Source organism: Tasmannia lanceolata, unplaced genomic scaffold, assembly GCF_043159265.1.
Source record: "Tasmannia lanceolata isolate RefF3 unplaced genomic scaffold, GAP_Taslan_0.1 ptg000012l, whole genome shotgun sequence".
Classification (NCBI taxonomy): Eukaryota; Viridiplantae; Streptophyta; class Magnoliopsida; order Canellales; family Winteraceae; genus Tasmannia; species Tasmannia lanceolata.
Window position 1 is genome coordinate 6459849 of NW_027518689.1, and position 23431 is coordinate 6483279.

A 23431-nucleotide genomic window follows, 5' to 3' on the forward strand; every position below is an offset into this window, starting at 1 on the left:
CAAGCATGTGTGCATGTTTTTATGGTGGAAAGATTTACTGGTTTAATTACATTGTTGATTCCATGGAATCGGTTTTGGCCTTTGGGTCGTGAAATGATCATGGAGTTGCTAGACAAGCCGTGTACTTGGGTTTTCTTATCTGGCAGTGGAGCTATGGCACTGGAACTAAATGGGATACCCATGGTAACTATGGTGTCGTTACCTGCCAGTTGGGGCGCTGTGGCACTGGCATGTGGTCACGTAGATTGGTCAAATGTGCAATTTTGGGAATTTCCCGTCGTACCGATGTTATCGTTACATGCCACCAGTTGGGGCTATGGCACTGGATGTGACCATGTTAGACCAATCATCCACCTATCAGTTGGGGCTGTGGCACTGACTGTGATGTAGGCTAAGACACAATTGATCGTTGCATGTTTTTTGGTGCATGGCATCGTGGGTAGACTTTTCCGTTTAAAAAGTTGTTTCTGTTTCTCCTTTCATGATAAATGTTTTGGGATACGATTGTGTTGAAATTTTCCAGTTTTAAATCATGTTTTCCTTGCATGCTTGATCCGCCCATTATAATGATTTGGTAATTGCTGAGTGTTCGCTCACTCCAATATATCTATGTTTTTTGGATCACGAGGAATAGGTATGCCGCGGTATTTGGGGCGAGCGCGATACTAGCTTAGTGGGATATTTTCAGATTCATTTTTATTTTGAAACTTTGGCATAAACAATTTATTAGTTATTTTATTTTAGTTGGGAACTTCATGACTTGGAAATTTAATGTGATGGAACATCGTAAGACTTATTGGTAATTAATTGATAGCAGAATTCTAGTTGCTCTGCATACTTGTTTTGTGGAGCAGGTGATGATTCATCTGCTATCACCTTGCCTTGCGCTCCCGTGCAGGTGACCCATGGGCATGCGGCGCTGTCGCGGACCCCGGTTCGGGACATGACAAGTAATGGATTTGAATTAAACATCCATAAAAAATCACTTCATAGAAAGACACATGAAGGTTTAGAAACCAACAACCAACTAGATAGAAAATGTGAGACTTAATAAAGATCTGAATTAAAACCAAACATATAGGACCAATACCAAATCAGCAACTAGAGGCAAGTACATATGAAATTCTGAACAATCAGCAACTAGAAGCCTATAAATATGAAATTCTGAACTGGTCTGATTGAAATAAAGCTAGCCAACAAGTAGAAAGACTAATTAAACATGAAAGGCCACTAGGAATAAAACACAGCAACTAAAAGAAAGCAGGAAAGATCTAACACAACATGATGAACTAACTGGAAAAGACTACAACAACTAGAGAAACGTGGACCAGTTGGAAAAACAACCAGTAACTAGAAAACTGTGAATGAGGCAGCCCATGATCATAATCAAGGAGGTGGCCAACTATATTGTTGTCAGATTGGGAAACCTAGTCCAAATCATTAGAGGGGTGAACAGAATGGAATTGTACAAAATACTTGTCACAAATACCATTCAAGAAGCCAAGCAACAAGAGATACCGTTCAAGACGGGAAATCAAGCAACTTAAGAGAAGCAAAATAAGCAAAGAACCAAGCAAGCAAGCAACTTAGATCTATGTATAAACAGAGAACCAAAATAAAAGTTAAGAAAAACAAAAATTAAGAAGCCCAACTGCATGGAGATACGATAGAGTTTTCTTCTTTTTTTTGGTGGTCGGTAAGCTGGGATCGAACCTCTGACCTCAAGGTTGAAGAGCAGAGCCTTAACCAATTGAGCTAGAGGCTCAATCCTTACCATGAGTTATTTAGGCATAAACAATACAGGATCTGTTGATACAAAATCTGCTTATACAAAATTCAGGTTTAAAAATCAGGCTCCTTTAATACAAAAATAACAAAAAAACAGATATGCTCTCTCTTCAACAGATTAGGCATAAACAGAATTAGGGTTTTAGGTATAAACAATACAGGATCCATTTATACCTAATCAGCTCTCCCTTTAACAGATTAGGTAAAAATAGAACCTTAAAAATCAGGCAAAGGGCAAAGGGAATGACATAGGAGAGTTTCCGTATTGAAAGGACGAACTTCTTGAGGCCTTTGTTTGCTTCAATCTGAGTCGGAGGGTTTCTGAGGCCAGAGGATGGACGATAAATCCAGGAGCAATGTGTGACAAAGGTGAGAGTGAGACCACGAGGCAGATTAGACCTAAACGAGAGTGGCAAGGATCATGACGACGGCTGATTTTGGGCCAGGGCGCTGAGGGAGAGGATGGAGATGGCATCGAGCGAGAGAGAGAATGGAGTGGCATCAAGCGAGAGAGAAAGAGACCGACCTTTGAGTTATGTATTATGTATAACTATTTGTATGAATTACATATGAATGTGGTACATACCAAATAATCAGACATGTGTTAGGCTTTCAATGTTGTTAAACCATTATGAACGGTTGTCTTGCTTATGTGATGGTTTTTAAGTATGTATTTGTGCTTATTCTAGCATTTCGTGAAGTTTCATCTTAAAATTTAATCATTTGCATATGTTTCATAGGCATCCGTGTTTTCCACCAAAATTTCCAACCAAAACCGAAACATTTCTGTTTCTGTGGAGACCAAAATCAATACCAAAACTGAAATTTAAAACCTTGATTGGATGAAGAAATAATCTCTCCCTCTTCGGCACTTTTTCAAGTTTTTCAAAGAGATGGGAAACTATATCAAGGGATTTTGATACTGTTGGATATATGTAATAAGCCTGAGGGCATAGTTGTAATAGTACTTATCTCTCTTTAATTAAATGCAATAGTGGGGGGAGTTTCTTCTCTAACTCACTTTTTCTTCTCTAATCTTTCTCTCAACATGGTATTAGAGCCCTAGGGCTTCTGATCCCTAGGGATTACCTTTAGCCTCCATCTTCTCCACGCCCACAACTCTTAACCCTAACCCTAATCTCTCACCCTCACCTTTCCCTAATTCTAAAACCCTAATCCTCCATTCCCCGCTACAGTACCCGCTACAGTACCCAGTACCCGCTACAGTACCGCTACAGTACCTCCCCCAACCCTTACCCTCTTCAAATCAGCCCCTCTACCCCTTTCCTCCCTCCGTCAAGCCCTTATTCCCTCCACCCCTTGCTTTCCCAACAACCATACCCACCCAATCAATATTTTTCATTACAAATACATAAAACCCTTTTTTATTCTATTTTCTCTTGACGTGTTAAATTAGTCTCCCCTCTTATCTCTTCGCGGTCTCACTTCATCTTCTTCATGGCCTCTACTATCCTGTGTCCTCTCGTGAGGCAGCGCCATTCGTTCTTCTCTTGGGTAGTTGGTTCCTTTCCTCTCGTTTCTTCATATTGCCGTTGCTTGTGGGTTCTCTCATTCTTATGGATCCTCCTGTCATTGTGGATCCTTCTCTCAGCATGACTACTAACGTTCGTGCCAGCCCACCTCCTTCGGCTCCGTCTTCCTCAGCTTCTCCTAGCTATGCATCTGTGGATGGATCTTATCCACAGTTGAATATTGCAAAGTTTGATGAAACCAACTACTTACCATGGAAAGTTGTCGTTGAGACATACCTTCTAGGTCGAGGCAAAGTTAGCTATCTTCAGGATGATCCCCCCGTCTCTCAACGACCCTTCCTATTCTCGATGGGAGATGGCAGATGCCTTGATTCGTAGTCTCGTTTGGCAGAGCATGACCCCTGCCGTTTCATCCACTATGATTCTCCTTCTTACTGCAAAGGAGATCTGGGATCACACAACTGTTACCTACTCTGGGGTTGAGAACCTCAGGTGTATCTGTTCCACTTACTCTGAGTGGATGCGTCTACGACGTGGTGACATGTCCCTCGAGACTCATTATGGGCAGTTTATCTCATTATGTTAGCAGCTTGACATTTTTCTACCTCTCACTGGACAACAATAGTTCAGATTCTCCGCTATTTGAAAGGGGAACCAAGGAAATGACTACTATTCAAGAAAAATGGACATGTCAGGGTGGAAGGCTATTGTGATGCAGATTGGGCAGGAGCTCCAGCAGATAGGAGATCAACCACGAGCTACTGCACCTTTGTTGGTGGCAATCTAGTGTCATGGAAAAGTAAGAAACAAGAGGTTGTTTCGAAGTCTAGTGCCGAGGCAGAATACCGAGCTATGTCCCATACGAGTGGGGAGCTTCTTTGGTTACGTTCCCTCATGACAGAGATTGGTTTTCCTTCTTCTTCAGCTCAGCTTTATTGTGATAATAAAGTTGCGATTCACATAGCCACCAATCCCATCTTCCATGAGAGAACCAAGCATATAGAGGTTGATTGCCATTTTATTCGCCAAAGAATTTATAAGGGCGAGATACATGTTTCTTTTACTCGATCTGTGGACCAGTTAGCAGATATTTTCACGAAACCCTTGCCTAAGTCAAAGTTGAATGATATTTGTAGCAAGCTAGGAATGTATAATATCTACATTTCAGCTTGAGGGGGAGTGTTGGATATATGTAATAAGCCTGAGGGCATAGTTGTAATTGTACTTATCTCTCTTTAATTAAATACATTAGTGAGGGGGAGTTTCTTCTCTAACTCACTTATTCTTCTCTAATCTTTCTCTCAGCAGATACAAATCAGTTTTTCTCAAATACATAGACAAGGAAACTTAACGGGGACCATTTGACAGATATTGGTGTATCTTCTATCCATGTAATCTATTGACCTAATATTTAACTTTTGGTTTTGGTTTGGGCCCTTAGTGATGTTGGGGTCTTGTAATAAGCATTCCTATTTTGTATTTTGCCTCAACTCTCTCTCTCTCTCTCTCTCTCTCTCTCTGTCTCTCTCTCTCTGTCTGTGTGTTTTTTTTATAAAACCCCATTATTCAATTGTTTCTGTCTACATATCATGTAATAGCTTAACCCAATTAAAATTCAATTGGGTTGGCATTTTGCAGTACCCACTACTCATTTAGATTAAGGCACAAAAATGTATACCCAAATAAACAACCAGTTTCAAAATGGCATTCAACAATAATTATGAATATTAAGTAATGCATAAAACAAGCAGATTAATTAATAATTAATCAATGATAACATTCATATCTCTTACAAGAAACCTCTAAGGTGCGTACCATGTCCATAGAATGATCATCCATAAATTCGAAAGCAGAAAGAACATCCCCAAGTGTTCTCTTGGCTTCTACTAGAAGTTCCTAGAGGCATTGAAGAAAATAGTTCATTGAAGCTCAAATATTAGAATATAAGAAAAAAGAAATAAAAATATTGCAAAGACCGAATTAGGGTGCATGAATAAACACACGCACTCTCTTTCCATATCCATGCATATAGACATAGGGACATGCATCCACATGTCAAAGAAGATAATGAAAGAAAATTTTGAGTGTACATTCTACGTTTTCTACCTGACAAGTGAAATAATCTTTACAGGCAAGAAAAGCAAGATTGGTCGATGACAGCTTGGGAGGGGTCAGTATTGAAACCTTAGTGATAATACCCAAGGATCCTTCACTTCCTACACCAATGAGTTCAAGACACATAAATGCAATCCCATAAGTAGTGTCGCAATTATTTACATTGAAACAACACCTTCTCCTTTAGAAGTTAGATGCACACCTATGAAAAGGTGTTTCAAGTCATATCCAGTATTGTCTTTGCGTAAAGTCCCAAGCATGTCAAGTACAGTGCCATTTGCTAAGACAGCTTCAATACCTGGAATGCAACATAAAAGATAAACAAGGGAGGAAGAAATGCTTACAGTACTTGCATTCAGAAACTAAAAGACGAGATAATAACTGGTCATGAATTTTCATATGGCCCTGTTTGGTTGCTCGGGGGTGGCTTGGAGAGTAGTGGAATAAGAAGTCAAAAGGGAGTAGAAAAGCATGGAAGATGTCTAGAATTTCCACTAGGAGAATAGTGGAAGAGTGGAAAGTAGTGTTTGGTTGCTTGGCAATTCTCTCGAAGAGTAGTGGAAAATGTAGGGGTGCCATTTCCAATATAGATTTTGGCACAGAGAGAGAGAGAGAGAGAGGACCTTTACCACTCTTCTTCCACCCAAATTTCTCCATTTTGGTAAAATTTGGTTGGAAGATGAGGGGAGGGAGCATTAGCGCCACATGGGTGCCACGTAGGAAAAAAGGTAACGATGATGTCCCAAACATGTCTGGGCGTCAAATGGAATTTCAATGAAAATTTGGCAATGGCAACCAAACATGAATCGGCATTCATAGGAAGTTCATTGGCATTTGAAACTCCAATGAATGCCGAGACTTTGAGCAACCAAACAGGGAGGTGGAAATAAAGCAGTAGTGATCATCAATGTAGAAATGGATGTCCATAAAAAGGTCTAATAACAGTTATATTCAAATAAATGAATTTTATTTGTAAATAACTGGATGGCCATAAATGAATTTTATTTTAATGATAAAAGAAATATAACACCCAGAGGATCTCTACATAAGTACAGCATATTGAAATAAGGAATAAATATAGAACACTGAAATACATAACATGAAAAGAGGAAAGAGGTGCTTGTTCCTTCGGATACCAAAATGCATACAATTGCATAGACCCACAAGGATTAGAGACAGCGCATGTTATAATGCTAACATGTGCAAATACAGGCAAAGAACTACAAGAAACTAAAGGTACACTGAAGTCTCATACTCTAAATAAACATATATTAGTTGAATACAAATATTAAATTCAAGCAAGAAATTATTTTCCATTTTATAAAGTTTGGCATTATAAAGCGATGAGGAATGACAACTTCCTCTCTTATTCTTCTCTTGTTCTCAAAAACTTGATAGTGCACCCTCTTGTTTTGATAGATGCACCGCTCTCTTGATCTCTTTATTTTTAAGTTCTCTTGTATTGTGACACCCAATGAAAGAAGTTTAAAATAGAAGGTTTATTAATAAAACGAGGGATACGTGTACTAGTTTCCATTGTTTTATTCTTTTCTTAATCTATATATATTTTTCCAAATTTTCAACCTTTTAAATTGATCATCGTTAAGTTGTATTAAGTGTTTAACTTATAAGGGTTTTTTTATTTGCAATTCTACATGTAATTTGATTCAACTAAGCAGGGTAATACAATAGCCAACCAAATCTCCAAATCATATACAAGTTTCATGGTTTCAAATGGACATCTTTAGTCGTCATGTTTAACCTAAAAAAAATACCTTCATCATTAAAAAACATATCCCAAATTCAATAGGTTGCACCTAATACAAAAAATGTGTATCATCCCTGTTGAGAGAGAGGAGAAGAAGAGAAGAAAATGACAGAAAAAGAGTGAGTTAGGGAGATGCTCCCCCTCACTTATGTATTTAAATTAAAGAGCATAATGCCTTTAGGCAAATACATACACCTTCTAACACTCCCCCTCAATCTGGAATGTAGATATCATACATTCCTAGCTTCTTACAAATAACATTTAGCTTAGCTTTACCAACGACTTGGTAAATACATCAGCTAGCTGATCCACTGATCGAGTGAAGGAGACGTGTATCTCGCCCTTTTGAATTCTCTGGCGTATGAAATGACAATCAACCTCTATGAGCTTGGCTCTCTCATGGAAGACAGGATTGGTAGCAATGTGAGTTGCAGCCTTATTGTCTTAACTTACAACCTTCTCCAAAAGCTTAAGCTGTTAGAGAAAGGCATTATTTTATCTTTTATACTTTAACACTCCCCCGCACGTGTGGCCTACTTGGCAAACACGTGGCACATGGGGTCCCACTTTGGGCCGACCATTGCATGTGGATTTTGCTATCCGGGACCCGTCTTTAAAATAGGTGCAATTTGGTTCCTAGTGTCGAAGTGAGGCTTATTTATCACATGCAACTTTATGTCCTTTTTCCATGCCAAAAAAATGTAAAAAGTAATTCCTTTCACCTTCTAACAATCCCCTTAATAGGTGCAATTTGGTTCCTAGTGTCGAAATGGGGCTTATTTATCACATGCAACTTTATGTCCTTTTTCCATGCCAAAAAAAAAAATGTAAAAAGTAATTCCTTGTCCACACCTACCATGTGTCCTATGAAACATAGATGACTTATATACACCATCAGTGGGTCTACTAAGCCAAAGACATTTTGTAACCAAGTGCATCCACACAACATCAAGTGTATACACAAAACATCAAGTGTATATAATTAGATAATTTACTTGTATAGCCCCTTTGACATATACTACAGGGGCATGCTTGTCGGTTCACCCATTTTGTGTGCTTGCCCAAATTAACACAAGAGATTGATACAAGGAAGATCCATCAAACGAAGCCATTTGGTATTAACAAAGGATCCAAATAAGACTTCTTTTCCCAGACCTCTTCCCGCATTCTCCCTTGCCTTTTTTCTGTTTTCCCCTCTCTTCTCTAAGAAACTTCAGATCTGTAACAATATCTCTTCAAAAACCTAGATTTATACCCTCATATGGCTCAAACCCATATATCTACTCCTCTAATCCATTCGCATATCTAAACTTCTTCAAAAAACTGGCTTGAGCCATATCTCAGTTAAAAAATCCATCCTAAGTGTGATAGCCATAAGGTTGTGGGTTCAATCCATCTTACCTATAAAAAAAACCCACCTCATTTGAAACCCAAAACCCAACAGTAAATGTTCTGAAAATCGGAATCGTATCGTAAATCGTAAGAGGGGTCGAATCGTAAATTGAATCGTAAATCGTAAGATTTTTCAGATATATATATATATATATATATATAAATCAGAAAAAAATTATAAAAAATAGGAAAAATTATAAATAAGAATAAAAAGAGTAATTATCAATTTTCCATTCAAAACCATTAAAATAAATACCATGAAATGCTTGATAACCACTTAACCGATTGTCATGATTAAAATTAATTAACCATTCATTACCAAAATGGCAAAATCCATTCATTCTCTCTATAACGATCTCAAAAAGATAAAAAAAACTTAAAGTCTCACATATGAACCACAAAACAAAACATGAAACATATCATGATTGTATAAAATATAGATCGTGGATGTCGTTGATCCCATTCACATCCTCATCATTATCTTCGTCATCGGCATCGGTAGTTCTTCCCTCAATATCAACGCCCTCATCTCCATCATCTGTGTCGGAAGCAGAACCAAATTCTTCTTCATCTTGCAATTGGCGCTTGTCCTTCCTTTTGTTGAGGTTTCTAACGCCTGTTACATTTACAAGAATGAATATCAATAAATCATGTCTTTAACTCTTTATTACTAAGAAAAGAAATTACAAATAACTTACGTCTTTTCTTTTGTTGAGGCGCATGGCTGGAGCCGGCACCTGTCTCATCTCCTGTAGCTTCTTCCACAAAACATTCACCCATATCCAACCAAGTCCTGTCTTCTGGAAGCACAGGTCCATCCTTTTCCGTTATCCACTCATCGTCTGAGTCCATGTCAGATAACGAAATAGGATCAAATCCTTTGTTGTCCTTCTTCTTTGAATTGCGAACTCGAAGTTGAAGATTGTATTTGACAAAAACAAGTGCATTCATCCTCTTTTGTTCGAGTCGGTTTCTTCTTTTTGAATGTATCTAAAATAAAAAAAATTAATAATAAAAATTAAAGGGATACAAATAAAAAGATATGAATAAAAAAAGTAGACTTACTAACATTTACCTGCTCAAATGTGCTCCAGTTGCGCTCGCAACCGCTAGCACTACACGTCAGGCTTTCAATTCGAATTGCAAAATTTTGCAACTCGGGACATTCATCTCCAAAGGCGTCCCCACCATAAACCTATTTTTCCAAAAAATAATTATGATAATTTCTAAATACATAAGATAAGAATTCAATTAAAAATTTTTAGTTAAAGAATTTACCTGGTAACTGTTCTTTCCTCATTAACTTTGCCATTTTCCGTCCAAAGAGACCCTCTGCTTTCTTGAACTTATCAATTTGGTTACCAATTAACACGCTCTCTTTTGAACTTGGAATCATTCTTTCTAAGCAATCCAATAGCCCCACCTTAATTTCAATGTCCACGTTATTTGAAGTCTCATACTGAAACAGCGGATTTAAAAAGTAACCCGCTGCGTGCAAGGGTCTATGAAGTTGCCTGTCCCAACGTTCATCAATGATATTCCAAATTTGCTCATATTTCTTCTTTATGTTGCCCAAATTCTTTGCAATGGCTTCTTTGGCTCGGTCCATAGCCTCATAAATGTACCCCATGGCAGGCCTCTCATCTGAATCTACTAAGCGTAGGACTTTCACCAATGGGGATGTGCATTTCAAACAATAATACACACTGGGCCAAAATGTGGAATCGCCCAACACAATTCCGCATATCTTGCTCCCATCGGCTTTTTTGGAATATGGGCTTTTTTGCCAATCATCCGAGGCAAACATCTGTACAACTCTGCAGGAGAAGATGGAGGAAACCCAATCTCAGATAGTAGAGAACGTAGCCAAATGAGCTCACTGCAAGTGTGAGACATAGCCCTGTATTCTGCTTCAGCACTTGACTTAGATACAACATTTTGTTTCTTGCTACGCCATGACACAATGTTTCCCCCAACAAAGGTGCAATATCCAGTAGTGGATCGTCTGTCAGCCGGAGAGCCAGCCCAATCAGCATCACAAAAGGCCTCTATCTTCATGTGATTATGTTTCTTGAAAAGTAGCCCTTTCCTTGGAGCACTTTTCAACTAACGAAGGATATGTACTACAGCTGCCCAGTGAGAGGTACGAGGGTCACTCATGAATTGGCTGACCACTCCTATAGCATAGGAAATATCAGGACGAGTGACAGTAAGATATATGAGTTTTCCAACAAGTCTCCTATATCTGCCAGGATCCTTTAATAAGTCTCCCTCTTCTGGACGGAGCTTTTTATTTGGTTCCATGGGAGTACTGACAGGTTTGATCCCCAAGGATCTAGTCTCATCTAGAAGGTCCAACACATATTTTCGCTGAGATAGGGAAACATTTGTACCAGAGTACAATACCTCAATCCCTAAGAAGTATCGAAGGCTTCGTAGAGAACTGCTTTTGAAGAAAACTCTTCAATAGTTGAATGCCACAAGTCACTCCCTGTAATGATAATGTCATCTACATAGACTATGAGAATGACAGATTCAGCATCAGATTTGAGGTTAAAGACAGAGTGGTCCACCTCACATTGCTTCATACCATATCCTATGAGAGAATCACTGAACTTGCCAAACCAAGCACGAGGGGATTGTTTGAGGCCATATAGGGACTTGTGAAGACGGCAGACAGAGGTGGTCAACTCCCCCTGAGCAACATACCCTGGAGGTTGCTCCATATACACCTCCTCAACCAAAGTGCCATGGAGAAAACTATTTTTGACATCAAGTTGGTGAAGAGGCCACCCATAGTTGACTGCCAATGAGATAAGGACACGCATAGAGGGTATTTTGGCAACAGGGGAAAATGTGTCAGTGTAATCAATCCCATAAGTCTGAGTGTATCCTTTAGCAACCAAGCGCGCTTTGAGGCGCTCAACTGTGCCGCCAGGAAGATATTTGATGGCATAGATCCATTGGCATCCAACTTGGTGAACTCGAGGAGAGGGGGAACAAGAGCCAAAGTCTGATTCACCTGAAGGGCGCTCATCTCATCGTCCATAGCAACCCGCCAACCAGGGTGTGCCAGTGCTTCCTGCAATGACTTAGGCAAGGAGACAAAAGACAACGAAGCTACAAAGCCACGAAATGTAGGTGAGAAACGGTCATAAGAGACATAAGACGATAGAGGGTGAGCAGTAGTACGTGAGCGTGTACGAGATGCAATGGGAGACTCTAGTGGAGGGCCAGAAGGCGGCAATACCTGTAAAGTAGGTGCTGTGATCTTTGGTTGGGACAAGATTGGCGCAGGCAGAGCTGAAGACAGCTGAGGACAGGATCTGCGCTGGTAGATCCTAACGGGTCCGGGAACCTGCGGAGGAGGTGGAGACGGAGGAGCCTGCGTGGGGGCAGGAAGAGAGGGTACCACATCGGGAAGCACCGAGAGAGGAAGAGGAACTGAAGGGACCTGTGGAGGAGGCGGACTCGCAAAATACGGAACAGACTCGAAGAAGGTAACATCGGCAGAAACAAAGCGCCGATGAAGGCTAGGACTGTAACACCTGTATCCTTTCTGGGTATGGGAGTAACCCAGAAATACACACCGTTCAGCCCGGGAGTCTAGTTTGTCCACACCTGGGCCTAGCTTGTGGACAAAACATACACAGCCAAACACGCGAGGGGTAAGAGGAAATGGTTCACCGTGAGGGTGAAGGACCAAAAATGGGGATTGATTGCTTAAGACTGACGAAGGAAGACGGTTTGCGAGGAAGCATGACGTAAGAATGGCATCACTCCAATATACCTTAGGAACATGCATCTGAACAAGAAGAGTACGTGTCATGTCCAGAAGGTAGCGCAACTTCCTCTCAGCAACACCATTTTGCTGAGAGGTGTATGCACATGAGGATTGGTGTAGAATGCCATGAGTGGCTAAGAAGTCCTGAAACCCACTCGAAGAGGAAAAATACTCTCTAGCATTATCTGTTCATAAACACTTAAGGGGACAATCATATTGAGTAGTAATTTCAGCATAAAAGGTGCAGAAAGCAGTAAACACTTCAGAACTTTTTTTAAGTAAACCCATGTCATTCGACTAAAATCATCCACAAAGACAATAAAGTATGTATATCGAAAAAATGACTTGGTCCACGAGGGATCCCATACAACTGAATGAACCAACCTAAAAGGTCTCAAAACTCTACTATCAGGCTTAGAAGGGAACGACACACGATGGTGTTTCCCGAGTTCACACGACTCGCACTGAAATGGCTGAAGGGTAGATGAGACAATGGAGGTCTGCGTAAGGCGCTGAAGAGATGGATGACCAAGACGACAATGCCATTGATAGGCATCAATAGAGCTGCGCAAAATGGTGGGAGAGGGATGGCACTGGAGGTGATAGAGGCCGCCCAGCTCACGACCCGTTCCAATCGTCTTCCCAGTCGAGAGATCCTGAAAAACACAATATGAAGGGAAAAATGAGACTGAGCAATGCAAAGATTTAGTAAGCTGGCTGACTGATAACAAATTAAAAGGAGAGATGGGAACGCATAAGACAGATGATAGGGTTAGACCCTCATGCGGTGACAGAGAACCAGTACCAAAAATGGGGACTTTGGAGCCATCAGCCAGAGTGACAAAATGAGAATGAGAAGGAAAGGACTGAAATGATGTAAGGGATTGAGAGTTACCCGTCACATAGTTGGATGCCCCAGAATCAATGATCCAGGAGTTGGAGCTAGGGAGAAGGGAAGCAAGTGCACTACCTAACTGGGCAACCCCGGCGGATGGAGGGTGGCTTCTAAGGCGGAGACGCTGAAGCTCCTCATAATCAGCTCTGGTGAACTCAAAAGGCTCGTCTGGAATATCTGAAGCAGAAGACTGGAATGTGCCATCAGTAGGGAACGCAACAGAGAGGTGGGCAGCGCGGGAATGACGGAGCTCTGGATGAAGCACGAAGCAAGTATCAACACGGTGACCATCCCTCTGACAGTGAGTGCAATATTGCCTACCACGACCACCTGTACCACGGCCACCACCCATCACACGACCACGACCATGGCCAAAGGAGCCGCGAGCACGGCCAAAGGAGCAAGTGCCATGACCAAATGAACCAGTGCCATGACCAAATGAACCAGTGCCACGACCGGAAGAAGTCCCAGTATCATAAGAAGCAAAAGTGGAACCCTCTGAAGGAAGCATAGTGGAGGAGCCTCCCGGGGCACATTGCTGAGCACGGGAGTAAATCTCTGGGAGAGAGGGGATGGCCCCTGAGCCAATCATCTGCCGACGGAATGGTAAGAAGTTCGAGCCCAAGGACTCAAGGTAGTGTATAGCCCTAAGCTGATCCCGCTGACGAGCTAGAATCGTCAGATCTGAAGTGAGGGGCATAAATACATCGAGCTGCTGGCATAAAGAGATAAAGAGGCTGTAATGGTCGGAGAGGGATAAGTTGTGACGTTCAAGACGAATCCACTCAGAGTAGGTCGCACAGATGCGAGTGAGGTTATCAACCCCATAGAACATGAGAGCAACATGCTCCCAAATGTCCTTGGTAGTCGCCAAGTCCATCATCGGCCTAGAAATATGAGAAGCCATGCTCTGCCATAGTAACGTGTGAACCATCGCATCATCCTGACGCCACCAGTCATAGGATGGATCTGAGGAGGGTGGAGGACCCCGCTCAATGAGAGACACTCTGCTTCGAGCGAGAAGATAGGTCTCAACAGCCCTCCTCTAGCTAAGATAATTGGAGCCGTCAAGGTGCTCTGAAGTCATCTGGGGAATGGACTGCTCAACAGAGGGAGAGTACACTGTGCGATGGTAGCTCAAAGGAGAGGAAGCCCCGGGAGGATCAGTCACACTGTCAGTAAGGGAGGGTGAGAGAGGAGGATCCGAAGTATTCGATGGATCCATCGGAAGAGAAAATGCTCACGACGGCCCGAAAGGAGATGAAATAGAAGAGACAAAGAGAAGTCACAATGGTGACTCTATCAGACGAGCGCGGCTCCGACAAAAAAAGAGAATGAGAAGAGGCATAGAAAGACAAGCCACATGTAGCATCAAAGAGGAAAAAGGCTCGGGCCAATACCGAGTCATGCGGAGTCACGAAGACGAGGAATAGAAAGAAGGTGGGGATTTAGGTCATAGATAAGGTGGGAAAGAGAGGGATTGAGTGTTGGAGGGGTATGGGGTTGGAGTTAGATAAGGTAATGAATAGGGTTTAGGGTTTAGAGAAAAGAGGGAGTGAAGAAAGATGGACAGCAGGTGGGGGGCGGGAGTGGAGGAGGTAGAAGAAGAAGAAGAAAGAGAGAGGGGGCAACTAGGGGGGGCACGCAGGGGGGCAAGAGGAAGAAGAAGGGGCAGCAGTGGGGTGCAGGGGGCGCGCAGGGGGGGCGAGATGACGAAGAAGGGGCAGCAGTGGGGTGCAGGGGGGCGCGCAGGGGACAACCAGGGGGGTGCGCAGGAGGGGCGAGAGGAGGAAGGAGAAGGAAAAGAAGAAGAAGAAGAAGAAGAAGAAGAGGGAAGGGTTGGGTGGAGAGAGTGGGAAATGGGTTTAGGTCATAGGGTTGGGTGGAGAGAGTGGACAAGAAGAAGAAGAATGAGAAGAATCTCCAATTTGGTCCTTAGGGCACAAAAAAACCCTAAGGCTTTGATACCATGTTGGAGAAGAACCAAAATGAGAGAATAGAATGAGTTAGGGTCTCTCCCCTTCACTCAAGTATATATAAGATGGGAAAGAGGAAAAGACTACTATGCCCTTATGGCATACATACATAGAAACACACATTAGATATCCAACAAAGGTCTCTAACCTTCTTAAACACAATTCTAACACTCCCTAAGCCTCATTTGAATACATATTGAGTTAAAGAACACACTTGAGCCTCTCTTGATTCAAAAACAATGATTGGATTAGGAGCTTTCATTGTACATCTTCTACATCGAGATTGTAACCCTTTGAAAGGGATTTTTGCTTTCTTTCTTTTTTCATCAAACATTGTAATTGGGCGAGTGTTCGGAGACGCGTAGCTTTCTCTCCGTCGTGGGTATCGCCACCAAGGTTAAAGCGGCTGGTTGTATTTTTGGCACCGATCTTCGCCGAGGTTAAGAAGATCAAGTAGGGAAGCCATCAACGTATTTTGTCGGTGGAGTGGTGTAGGCCTCATGGGTTTGACGACCGAACCACTTTAAATCTTTAGTGCACTTCTTATTACTCTCTCTTTATATTTCTTGCACTTAGATTTATCTTTCTTGGTTTAATTTGTGAATTGATCTTCTAACTTCAACTTGGGATAAAATTGGTTAGTTGTTTTAGAAAGGGTAAAAGTTTTTGAGACACCCAATTCACCCCCTCCTTCCCCCCTCGCCCCCCCCCCCCCCCCCGCTTCTCGGGTTGCCACCATCATACTTGGGCCTAACATTGCATTCTCAGTTAACCTGATGCAGCTCACTTCATGGTAGGTGCAATACAAGTCTGTGTATCATGATTGCTACCAGACCTGAAATTCTGAGTTGATCAGCAAAGTGTTGGGGTAATAATCTCAATCCAGTTTAGAATAGAGCACAGTATAAATCCTATTTTCTCATTAAAATCCCAGGTGAATACATTTTTTGGAATTATTTAAACTTTGGCAGTGGATTTTAGATATAGATACCTTTGATGACATTCAGGAATTCTGTGAGGACTGTTGGACTTTAATCTGACTCATAAAGTTCAGATCCCAACGTATGTCCAAGTTATTCAGAAAGAAATGCTGAATTCATGTGTGTTCACAGCAGGTTCAGATTTATTATGTTGCAATCAATTATTGACAGTTGAATTCAAACTGTGGACATCGGTTGATTTTATTACAGAATAGCAAGAAAGTTAATCTCACTAATTTCAGTTTGTGTAAGTCCAGTAATAGCGCCCAATTTCCATTTGCTTACCTTGATTGCTCTTATATGATTATGTGGCTATTTATTTGAGATCAAGGACCAAAATCTTGAATTTATCATTGTGATTCTTGATTTTTTTAATAGTATTCTGATTCTTGATTTTAAAAGGAATAGGATTGTTTGATTTTTGTAGTACATAAGGTCTATCAATAGCGGTATTTGAGCTCCTACTTCTCCTACTTAGGGTCATTCCAGAATAACAATTCAACCTCAGAAAACAAGGATAGGTCCTGTCTTCGTTTGCTGACGATAAAGTGATATTCTAGGATAGATCCTCACTTTTTCATTCTTTAGGATAGTGTTATCCTGTCCTGAGATAGAAACATATGGGTTAGCTCTTATCTACGAAAACTTATCCTGGGATACACTTCAAGGCAGTCCAAAATAAGGTCTCATCTAAGATGACTTATCTTGCAATAAAAAAACCCAATAGAATACAATACATAAAGCACAAGAATGTGTACTTTTTATGAAGAAGTAATGAGTTCATAGCTACAATACTCACCAAGGACGTTTCCATGAAGTGATCCATAACGTATAAAGTGCAATCCACCAGCATTGGTTGAAACATTTCCACCAATTTGACAACTTCCTTTTGCACCCAAGTCAAGTGGCATTATAAATCTGAAGAGAAAAGTAAGCTATATTGATAGAACACAGTAAATTAAGAGAGAGAAGGAGAGAGAGAACCACACACTACAGAAAACTGTGGGCAATAAACATGAAATAAGATTGAATTAATATTAGAGTAACAAAATACAAGTTGCAGTTAATTGATATTACCTAAAAACTTTGTCTAAAAAAAATTATTCCAAGAAAACTGAATGTTGATATTAAAGCCTTTCAACGATGTGATGTAGAGACCAATCTCCTGCAAAGATCTTTCTTCTATAAAATCTTTGCATTTAGGGCCTTGGTGAATCGCTAGCGTTTTTAAACCTTTTCCACTAGCTCAACGAAAAATTGAATGCCTCAATATTATCAAAAAATATGCCAATGTTTTCAAAATTTATTTCATACTTGGATGTAATTGACGTTCCTCTTCAAGGAGGTAAAAAGACCAGGCCTAGTGGTCTAGGGAACCATGTTTTAGTCCTAGAACATTTCTAGAGAAACTTTTCAAAGGATTCTTTTCACACCCTACATGAGCCAATTATTCTCAGCATAAAAGGGGGTTGAAAAGGCCAACCCCTTCTAGAGATGAACAGGCTACTCACCTGGGTTTCAAATCTTCCATGAATACATGGACGTTTTTTTTTTCATTAAAGAGTACCTCACAAGATTAAAGCTATTAAAACGGCTCTCAGCCATGCAAAGAGAATTGTATCAAATTAGCATGACGAACCAGAAGGCCAGAATTAAGGTGACATTGACCTTTTAAATAAGGAGGACAAGACTTCCCCTTCATCTAATATTGAGAATTTCTACAATTCAATTAAAGCAAGAAGAAATATTTTAGCTTTAGAGAAATATGACATTGTGGCTTGAAGTTGGCGGCATGATTCAGAATTTTCTCATAAACTGCTACTTATGGGGTAGGAAGAAAATATTCCAAAAACCATTTCAAAAAAAAAAAAATATATATATATATATATATATATATATATATATATATATTCCAAAAAATATATATGTGGAAAGTTAATCATACGAAGCCAAGGAATGGTGAAAGAAGTCTGTAATATCTTTTCATCTTAATGGCAGGATTTTCCATTGAGTTATGGGGATTTCCCCTTTCTGTAGATGGAAATCCCTTTTTGTAAGTATCTATGAGAAGCTTTCGAAAGGATAAGGTTCGAGGACCAGATGGCTTCTTGGTAATGTTTTGAGAAGGATGGCATTGAGGTTGACATAATGTTGGTGATGCATCTTTTTTTCACCTCATTGTTGAAGCCTTCAATACTTCGTTCATAGGTTTCATTCCAAAAGGAATGTAGAAGCTATATATGGAATTTCGAATCATTAGTCTTGTTGGAGCTTTAGACCCATTGGTCTGTTCATAGGTTTAAAAATATTAACCATCGAAACCTGATTGCTTCATATTGTAGATTAGCATTTCTGGTTTATTCGGAAAGAAAGGAATTATTATCATGCATTTTCTGGAAAAAAAATATTGTTAAGGTAATAAATAATATAACTATTTTAGTCTCGAAAGAGCTTTGAAATCCAATATCTTTCATGGGGTTTTTTCAGGATCTAAGAAATGAATTGGTATCAGAACTTATGGTTCATAATCAGTTTGTTGAAATCACAATCCATGTTGCTTCTATTCCCAGAGAAATTGGGAATAGAAGCAACATCTTGATTAAAATTATATATCTTTTTTCTTGAAATGGCAATAAAATTATATATCTTTGTGACCTAGAATTTTTATGTAGCATAGAAATTGGTCAGTAAGAGCAGAATTTTAATGAGGGCAAAGAAATATGCTGTTAATAATTGACCTTCTTTGGAAGAGAGAAATAAGGAAGTAAATTATGCTACATTCCAGTCGAGCAAAATAAAAATGAACTTAAAAATCTGATAATTTCTCAAACAATGCAAGGAACTGATAAAGGGTTAATAACATCATTGAATCCTAAATGCTGAACTCCAAATCAGCCATTAGGCCCATTACCATTCCCAAAAAAAAAAATCCAAACCAGCCATCCATCTAAACAGGTTGAAGATGAATATGCATAAATTAGAAACAGATGATAAAATAACTCGATGCCCTACTGGAATGATTAGTGTAATCAATTATTAAATGCTAATAAAAAAATAAGAAAACTGTTGTAAGAAGTCGCATTACGCTGAATCTTTTTGGTCCACTTGAAATTGTTAGATGACTGACCCAAGCAAAAGAATCCAAGGTATATAACCCCAATTTTGTTGAAACTCGGAAAGTTAGCAACCTTAGAAGAAAACTGAAAGTCAGTCATTTGGACTGGTTATGGTAATATAATCAGGGTAATATAGCACTAGCCATCACAAGGAAAAACGGAAATTTATAAGTAAAATTTATTGGAGAATGTCAAAAGGAAAAAAAGCATTGTCAGCTGGTCACAGTAACTCATATATGGTGAAGAAGGGCACTGCTTCAAAAATGATAAAATCAGGGTAAGATAGCACTAGCCATCACAAGGAGACACGGAAACTTAAAAACTGGGGAACAAATTTAAGAAGCTGACTCATATAAGTAAAATTTATTGGAGAATTACAAAAACAAAAAAAACATGTTCAGCATATACCTACACAGAATATGTACAATATGTTCCAGGAATGAAACAGAGCCACCCTGATTCGACACGACCCTAATAATTTCTTGTACAATAGTAAAATCAATCAGGAGAGTATTTTAATTCCTCATGATCAAGTATTTTATGCATTAAGTATTTTAATCCCTAATGATCAAGCATATGATAAAGATATTCTTATCCAATAAATCATCATAGAACTTTCAGTTGTCAATAACAAATACCAGGCCCTAAAATTAAGAAAAGTAGACGTACTAGACAGTTACCCTTGGTTTGCCAGGAAGGAATCTAAATTCTCCAATATGCATCCCGCTTCACATACAAGTATACCACTAACCTGAAAAAAACTATCTAACATAAACATCCCATAGAGGAAAATCCAGCTACAACAATGCAACCATGCATTTAGAGGAGTTGAGTGGTGAAAATTTTACAAAACCAAATGATACATATACCTCATGGGATGGTGTTACAAAGAGTAAAGGTTCTTGTTTATACTAAGAAAATGCTAAGATCATAGTTAGCATATTCGAGATCCTGTGGAAAATAGTTGAAAAAAACAACGAATAAATGTAATGCAACTTTTAGCTCGTGAAAATACAAAAGAAAAAGAAAAATGCATGTATCAACTATAATCTTAGAACAACTTAAAAAAAAAACTATAATCTTAGAATACAGAGTCGAATCAGCCATACTCCATTCATCCAGAATCCTCGGATCCATCATCATATTAGTAACTCAGAAACACATGTATCAGTTCTGTTCTTAGAATAACGACTTGAATCAACCATACAACACAATAATAGGAACTCAGAGCGAGTTCATAACTGATTCGAATCAGTTGCCCTTACATGATTAGGGGTGTGTACAATTCATTAATTCTTAACGCTCCTTTCAAGGATATAGCTCACACAGTGTGGAGTGTGGACAGAGTTCACTTCTGAAAAGAAGTAGATCTTCAAAAGTCATTGGTAACTTTTTTAGTTTTTTGGGAAAAAAAACTTGCTAGTATCAAAGCCAATGTGATAAGCTAGGTGAACCAACCCAAAGAAGCGACAAATTTAAGTGATACCAGGAAAGCATAGGATTGCGCACATAGCGATAAAAGGAAGTGTAGTGCGGCATATAACCAGAATGACACGGACCTGCTTTAGCAGTTAATCGCTGAGAAGGTGATAAAATTCTGGAAGCAAGAAACTGACAAGGGATGGAATAACAGGTACAATAATTGATTAAATAAAATTTCACTGAGTCAACCCCAGGGAGAGAGGCATTGAGGAATGGTCTTGACTCTTGGTTACAACTTCCTTTGGCTCTAGGATATGTTTCTCTTCATGAGGTACTCCCTTTACTTTTCTCATTTACTTTCTTTGGATCCTGATACAAGCAGATAGAATTAAAGAAGAGAAAGATGTCATGTGAAGAAAATGGAAAAATTGGTAGAGGAAATACATAACACATAAGGAAGAAGGGTAACAAAAGAGTAACTTATGTAATAGACAAAAAATGTAATTATGGATGATTGTGGGAGAATTAGTAAGAGAATAAAAGGGAAAGAAATAGAAGGGATGCAAAGATTAATGAGGGAAGAAACAAGAGAAATTAAAGACAACGGTAAAGAAATCTCAAGAATGAGAGAAGAGGAAACCTGTATGTAACGACCCAATTTCCGTAACTGGGTCGCTAACAACCACAATAGAAATTTTTTTTTTTTTAAACAATTACTTGAATAATAAATAAACCATAAATTCTTATTCCAATAACATAAATTGGGCCACTACAATTGATTTAACTAAAACTCCCAAGGTAATCTATCTATTCAAAGTCTCAAATAAATTAATCATATCCAACTCAAGAAAACTTAAAATAACTGAAGGCATCGACGAAAAGTATCGTCTCCTTTATTTATTCGATCCTTTATTTCTCCTACGCTTCTAGACATCCTCCTTGGCAAACGCTCCTACGCTTAAGTCTTCTAATCCTGGGGAAAAATGTGGGTCAATAGCAGGTCGATAGAAAACGAGGCAAGTATAAAATTTCAAATCGAACAACAGTTCAAGATCAATATTTAACAACTGAAAAATAGAATAACTTGAACAATTACAATTTTTCCATAACAATGATTTATAAAAAAATTCTACAAAAGAAATAAGAGAAGTTAATTTAGAGAAAACATGACATAGATACAACTGGTATAAAAAGCAAAAGACAACATATCAGTTCAACTTAATCGTTACGAATTCTTAACCCAAGGCACTCCGGCTCCCAACTAGCTTGTTGCCTTCGCCGACACGGTCGGTTCCGTGTGGTCTTATTACGATAGATCATACCGCCTAAGGACTCGTAGTCTCCATAGGATTCCAACATCAACGAGGGGTTGCGCAGTTCTCCCAAGTTGTATACACTTTCATTATCCTTTTCCTTAATTTCGGGGATGACTCAATGGTCTCCCATCACCCTTCCCTATTTCCTCTTTGAATAGTTTTCTATATCCCTACTTTTTTTCTTCAAATCTTTCGTGTTATTGAGATAGCAACCAATTTGGTACTTATCAATTTACATTCAAATTACGTTCGAAAACACATGAAGTATAAAACTACAAGCATTAACCAGAAATACAACTTAGAAAGAAAATACAACTAGAATACCTCACCATCCCTATTGCAAGAATTGAAAGTCCATACAAACAAAGTTTAGCTATCACCTGCCTCGGCTTATGGAAGTTCCGGATTAAGGAGAGAAATTCTGTCGTAGATGAGAAACGCGATGCTCCTGTAATCATATTCACGATTGGAGCGGTGTCAATTTCCAATAGTCCTTGTTCTTAAATTTCCCTAACTCAAGAATGATTTCCACCCTCCAAACATACACGTAAGTGTCCATTAAATCTGGGCTGGGTTGGGGGTTAAAAGTATGTTCATGGAATGCCCAGATCTGGACTGTTTTGCTATAACTATGTAGGACTGTTGGATTGAAAAGATGTCAAGACTACAATATAAATAGCTATATACACTAAGGTCTGTTGAATACAAAACTATCTATATATTTTATTTGATCAATCATGATCACTCAACTGGTGGACTCGAAACCCTTACGAAATTTTTATTTGACCCCACATGGATATTCAACAGGTGTAAGACAAAGTCAAGCAAAATTTTCATCTTGATACTTATAGAGATTAACTATTTTGAACATACCATCAATTAAATTTTCCTCGATGCCCATAGTGTACTGGTAACATTGCTTATATTAAAAATCATTTTTCTTTTTCTTTACTACATACGACTTATGTACCATGTCTATTATCTCATTTCCAATGCACTAACGAAGTTAAGAAGATACCCAAAAAAATCATTTTCTTCCACTTAGGTACATAGAACTGATAGCTAATTGAGATATACACAAAATTTGTTTGTTCTATTCATATATGTATAGAACTGACATAAAAGGAAAACACATAAAAATCATTTTTATCCTATTAAATTACACAAAATAGACAGAGACACTGGATACGTACATAAAATGAATTTGTTCACACAAACTGATGAAAAGTCAAACATCTAGACGTACATCGATACTTAAGTGAATCAGACAACAAATACATAGATACATATATATATATATATATATAAATATACATATAACTAAACTCGTTTGATCTGAAAGATTGTCGAAAATCAATTATTTCATACAAAAAAAATCGTTTGGTC

The 23431-nt window shown here is 39.1% G+C and overlaps 2 protein-coding genes across 4 annotated transcripts in view; both read right to left on the reverse strand.

The window, feature by feature from the left end:
* Positions 1-23431, reverse strand: part of D2HGDH (FAD-linked oxidases family protein) — a 106239-nt gene that overhangs the window by 20028 nt on the left and 62780 nt on the right. For all 3 annotated transcript variants that reach the window (XM_077391695.1, XM_077391694.1, XM_077391696.1), the window contains exons 5-9: positions 19988-20058; positions 16991-17109; positions 5599-5694; positions 5388-5497; positions 5097-5177 (exon numbers count right to left, since the gene is read on the reverse strand). In XM_077391695.1, the coding sequence (XP_077247810.1) occupies positions 5097-5177; positions 5388-5497; positions 5599-5694; positions 16991-17109; positions 19988-20058 (477 nt within the window). The remainder of the gene's footprint in view (positions 1-5096; positions 5178-5387; positions 5498-5598; positions 5695-16990; positions 17110-19987; positions 20059-23431) is intronic.
* On the reverse strand, positions 8850-10698 carry LOC143887058 (uncharacterized). Its single transcript, XM_077391167.1, has 4 exons — positions 9835-10698; positions 9632-9751; positions 9255-9546; positions 8850-9172 (listed from the first exon to the last, which is right to left on the reverse strand). The coding sequence occupies exons 3-4, from the start codon at positions 9505-9507 to the stop codon at positions 8976-8978; spliced, it is 450 nt and encodes a 149-aa protein (XP_077247282.1). The 5' UTR covers positions 9508-9546; positions 9632-9751; positions 9835-10698; the 3' UTR covers positions 8850-8975.